The 4,267-nt window shown below is 41.5% G+C and overlaps 1 protein-coding gene across 1 annotated transcript; it reads left to right on the top strand.

Moving 5' to 3' along the window:
* Nucleotides 1-1,807: 1,807 nt before the first annotated feature.
* LOC131345365 (uncharacterized protein C22orf31-like) lies at nt 1,808-3,819 on the top strand. The gene is made up of 3 exons (XM_058378217.1): nt 1,808-1,852; nt 1,954-2,085; nt 3,346-3,819. Exons 1-3 carry the CDS (start codon nt 1,808-1,810, stop codon nt 3,817-3,819), a joined length of 651 nt encoding a protein of 216 aa, XP_058234200.1.
* Nucleotides 3,820-4,267: the final 448 nt, after the last annotated feature.

The raw sequence follows: 4,267 nt of genomic DNA, 5'->3' as shown, positions 1-4,267 counted from the left end.
TGTGTGAAAGTGAGTGTGTGAGAGATTGTGTGAAAGTGAGTGTGTGAGAGATTGTGTGAAAGTGTGTATGAAAGTGAGTGTGTGTGTGTGTGTGTGTGAGAGAGTTATTGTGTGTAAAAGTGTGTGTGTATGTGATTGTGTGTGAAAGTGAGTGTGTGTGTGTAAGATTGTGAAAGTGTGTGTGTGAGAGAGAGAAATTGTGTGCGAGTGTGTGTGATTGTATGTGGGTGTGTGATTGTATGTGTATGTGAGTGTGTGTGTGTACTGTATATGTGAGTATGTGTGTGTGTAAGTGAGTGTGTGTGTGTTTGTGTGTGTGTGTGAGATTGTGTAAAAGTGTGTGTGTGTTTGTGAGTGTGAGGTTGTGTGAAAGTGAGTGTGTCTGTGTGGACGTGAGTGTGTGTGGAAGTGAGTGTGTGTGTGTGTGTGTGTGTGTGGAAGTGAGTGTGTGTGGAAGTGAGTGTGCCTGTGTGGAAGTGAGTGTGCCTGTGTGGAAGTGAGTGTGTCTGTGTGGAAGTGAGTGTGCCTGTGTGGAAGTGAGTGTGTCTGTGTGGAAGTGAGTGTGTCTGTGTGGAAGTGAGTGTGTGTGTGTGTGTGTGTGTGTGGAAGTGAGTGTGTCTGTGTGGAAGTGAGTGTGTGTGTGTGTGTGTGTGGAAGTGAGTGTGTCTGTGTGGAAGTGAGTGTGTGTGTGTGTGTGGAAGTGAGTGTGTGTGTGTGGAAGTGAGTGTGTCTGTGTGGAAGTGAGTGTGCCTGTGTGGAAGTGAGTGTGTGTGTGTGTGTGTGTGTGTGTGTGTGGAAGTGAGTGTGTCTGTGTGGAAGTGAGTGTGTGTGTGTGTGTGTGTGTGTGTGTGTGGAAGTGAGTGTTTCTGTGTGGAAGTGAGTGTGTCTGTGTGGAAGTGAGTGTGTCTGTGTGGAAGTGTGTGTGTGTGTGGAAGTGTGTGTGTGTGTGTCTGTGTGGAAGTGTGTGTGTGTGTGTGTGGAAGTGAGTGTGTCTGTGTGGAAGTGAGTGTGTGTGTGTGTGGAAGTGAGTGTGTCTGTGTGGAAGTGAGTGTGTCTGTGTGGAAGTGAGTGTGTCTGTGTGGAAGTGAGTGTGTCTGTGTGGAAGTGAGTGTGTGTGTGTGGAAGTGAGTGTGCCTGTGTGGAAGTGATTGTGTGTGTGTGTGGAAGTGAGTGTGCGTGTGTGGAAGTGAGTGTGCGTGTGTGGAAGTGAGTGTGCGTGTGTGGAAGTGTGGTGTGTGTGTGGAAGTGAGTGTGTCTGTGTGGAAGTGAGTGTGCGTGTGTGGAAGTGAGTGTGTCTGTGTGGAAGTGAGTGTGTGTGTGTGGAAGTGTGGTGTGTGTGTGGAAGTGAGTGTGTGTGTGTGGAAGTGTGGTGTGTGTGTGGAAGTGAGTGTGTGTGTGTGGAAGTGTGGTGTGTGTGTGGAAGTGAGTGTGTGTTTCTCCTCATAGACGTTCAGCTTGTGTTAATTCGAGTTAATTTGAGTTAATTAGAGGCGTGTCTGAGAGTAAAGGTGTAAAGTGGAACTCTTTTATTTCTGTCCAAGTCTAAAGATCAAACCTCAAATTGTCCCCTGGGGATAAATAAAGTTTTTGAATTTGAATTGAACTGAATGTCCACCGTCCCTGCCCTGTTGTCATGACGATGCTGCCGAAGTTCCTGAATTCCAGAACATTACAGTAGCTGACATTCTGGCAACGAGTTCAAAGTTCAACACAAACCACGTCGCCATCGCTCGAGACACACGCAAACTGACCAGTCGCTGGAAATCTTTTGGATTATCGCTTGGAAACGTGGAGAAATCTTCAGGACATGTCGAGGACACGAGAGAGGAACAAGCCCCGCCCTCTGCCTCAGGTACAAACTCTCCTCTCTCTCTTTCCTCTGTTCACTGACTCACTGTCTGACTAGACCTTTTTGTCGTGTTGTTCATTTTTTCTGTAAATTTTTTGGTTTAGGTTGTGAGGAAGAGGAAGAGGGAGGAAGAGCAGCAGGAAGTTGGACAGGAGGTGACCAAACCTGAAAAAAAGCGTTTGGTTGAAAGTCCTGCTCCGGTGTCTGACCTCCAGCAGCAACTGTCTGCTTCTGCTGTGAGTTTGTATTATTATTTATAAAAACACAGAGCTGGATCATGAACATGTGAGGAGACCATTAAAGAGGAAAAGGAGAGAGAGAGAGAGAGAGAGAGAGATTTCTCTGAGGGAGAGGAGGGTGGGTGTTTTTTCTTGACTCATGTCTACACCGGGCAGAGGTCAGTGACTGGTGGAACAGAAAGACATGGATGAGTGTGAATGGAGTGAAAAACAGTGAAGAAAGTGAAATTAGATTAGATTTTGTTGTAATATTGTCATGTAGAGAGAAAGAGAGATGTACACAGAAACCACGTGACCATGGAACCCAGACCATCTTTTATCTACCTTTTTATCTATCTATTTTTTTATCCATCTATTTATCAATCTCTCTCTCTATCTATCTATCTATCTATCTATCTATCTATCTATCTATCTATCTATCTATCTATCTATCTATCTATCTGTCTGTCTGTCTGTCTGTCTGTCAATCTATCTTTTTATCTACCTTTTTATCTATCTACCTTTTTATCCATCTATCTATCAATCTCTCTCTCTCTATCTATCTTTTTCTATCTATCTATCTATCTATCTATCTATCTATCTATCTATCTATCTATCTGTCTGTCTGTCTATCTATCTGTCTGCCTATCAATCAATCAATCAATCAATCAATCAATCTATCTATCTATCTATCTATCTATCTATCTATCTATCTATCTATCTATCTATCTATCTATCTTTTTCTATCTATCTATCTATCTATCTATCTATCTATCTATCTATCTATCTATCTATCTATCTATCTATCTATCTTTTTATCTACCTTTTTATCTATCTATTTTTTTTATCCATCTATTTAACTAACTATCTATCCTTTTATAGATAGATAGATAGATAGATAGATAGATAGATAGATAGATAGATAGATAGATAGATAGATAGATAGACAACCTGGAAAAACGTCTCTTATTTAAAGTTAGAATGCAAAATCTGCCCACAGCTTGAGCCCTTATGCAAAACCCTTAACCCTCTGTTCAGCTGTATAAAATAAATAAATAAATAAATAAATAAATAAATGAATGAATGAATAAATAAATAAATAAATAAATAAATAAATAAATAAATAAATAAATGAATGAATGAATGAATGAATGAATGAATGAATGAATGAATGAATGAATGTAAGTAAATGAAAGACCCGGAGCTGCTTGTAAAAGGGGGTTCAGTCTGCATAGGAACAAACTGACTTCCAGACTCTTGTTATGTTTCTTATTTCAGATGCCAAGCAGGAGGATATACAAGGCAGCTCAGAGGGAAGAACTGCGGAAGCTGAAGCCGTCTCTGGAGCAGCGTTACTATGTGAACACCGCAGTGCTTCCTGAATGTCGTCCCCTTCCTCCCAAGTTTGCTGCTGCTGCCCAGAAGAGGCGCTTGGCCATCCTGCCGGATCAGCCCCTTACGATCCACACACTCAGTGTTCCAGAGTACCAAAGTCTCTATCACTCGGTGGTGGATCCGTATCTCGTGATGTCCACCGGAAAGCCATACCCCTACTCCCTGGCGCTGGGACGCTTGATCAAGCAGCGTCTGTGGGATAAGCTTGGGTGTCCCTCCGTAATAGAGAAGGAGCATGTGCAGGACTGTGAGGAGGTGCATTATGCTGAGAAATTCAGCACTCCATCACTAACCAACTTCACTCCTCATGTCCATGTGGACATTAGTGGTGAGCCCAGGCCTATCAGTCTGAACTGAACCCGCCAGGTCCACCCTGTTCAACTGGAATGGATCCATTCCAGTTCATTTTATAGTTAAGAGAGGATCTCTAATCTGGTGTCACCCAGAAGAGGGTTTCCTCTCACATAATTAAATCTGCACATAGAAATTTGTTTGTACATAGAAATCATTAAAAATCATTTGATTTGAATTATTTCAATTTTATTATCAATAAATTTGTCGTTCACTTTCTCTTTCTGCTTCTTCATTAATACTTCCTGCTCAAGAACTATACAAACACACATATACAGTCTCCATAAAGTTGTGCCACTACCTCTAACACTCACAACGCTTTTTGTCTACAGGTTTTTGATCATGTTACACAAAAATGTGTTAAGTTATAATTTAGTATAGTATGGTTATAGATTCAGAAAAAAAGACAATAAATAAAAAAGTAAATAAATATCCAAATTATTATTGTTTCAGA

Source organism: Hemibagrus wyckioides, linkage group LG24 (genome assembly GCF_019097595.1).
Source record: "Hemibagrus wyckioides isolate EC202008001 linkage group LG24, SWU_Hwy_1.0, whole genome shotgun sequence".
NCBI classification, from domain to species: Eukaryota; Metazoa; Chordata; class Actinopteri; order Siluriformes; family Bagridae; genus Hemibagrus; species Hemibagrus wyckioides.
This window is presented reverse-complemented; position numbering and strand designations above follow the sequence as displayed.

Bases quoted from the DNA above. Each gene is read 5' to 3' on its own strand.
- LOC131345365 (XM_058378217.1), top strand. From the start codon at position 1,808: ATGTCGAGGACACGAGAGAGGAACAAGCCCCGCCCTCTGCCTCAG. The intron at 1,853-1,953 runs GTACAAACTCTC...TTTTTGGTTTAG, and splicing joins AGCCCCGCCCTCTGCCTCAG to GTTGTGAGGAAGAGGAAGAG. The intron at 2,086-3,345 runs GTGAGTTTGTAT...TTCTTATTTCAG, and splicing joins AGCAACTGTCTGCTTCTGCT to ATGCCAAGCAGGAGGATATA.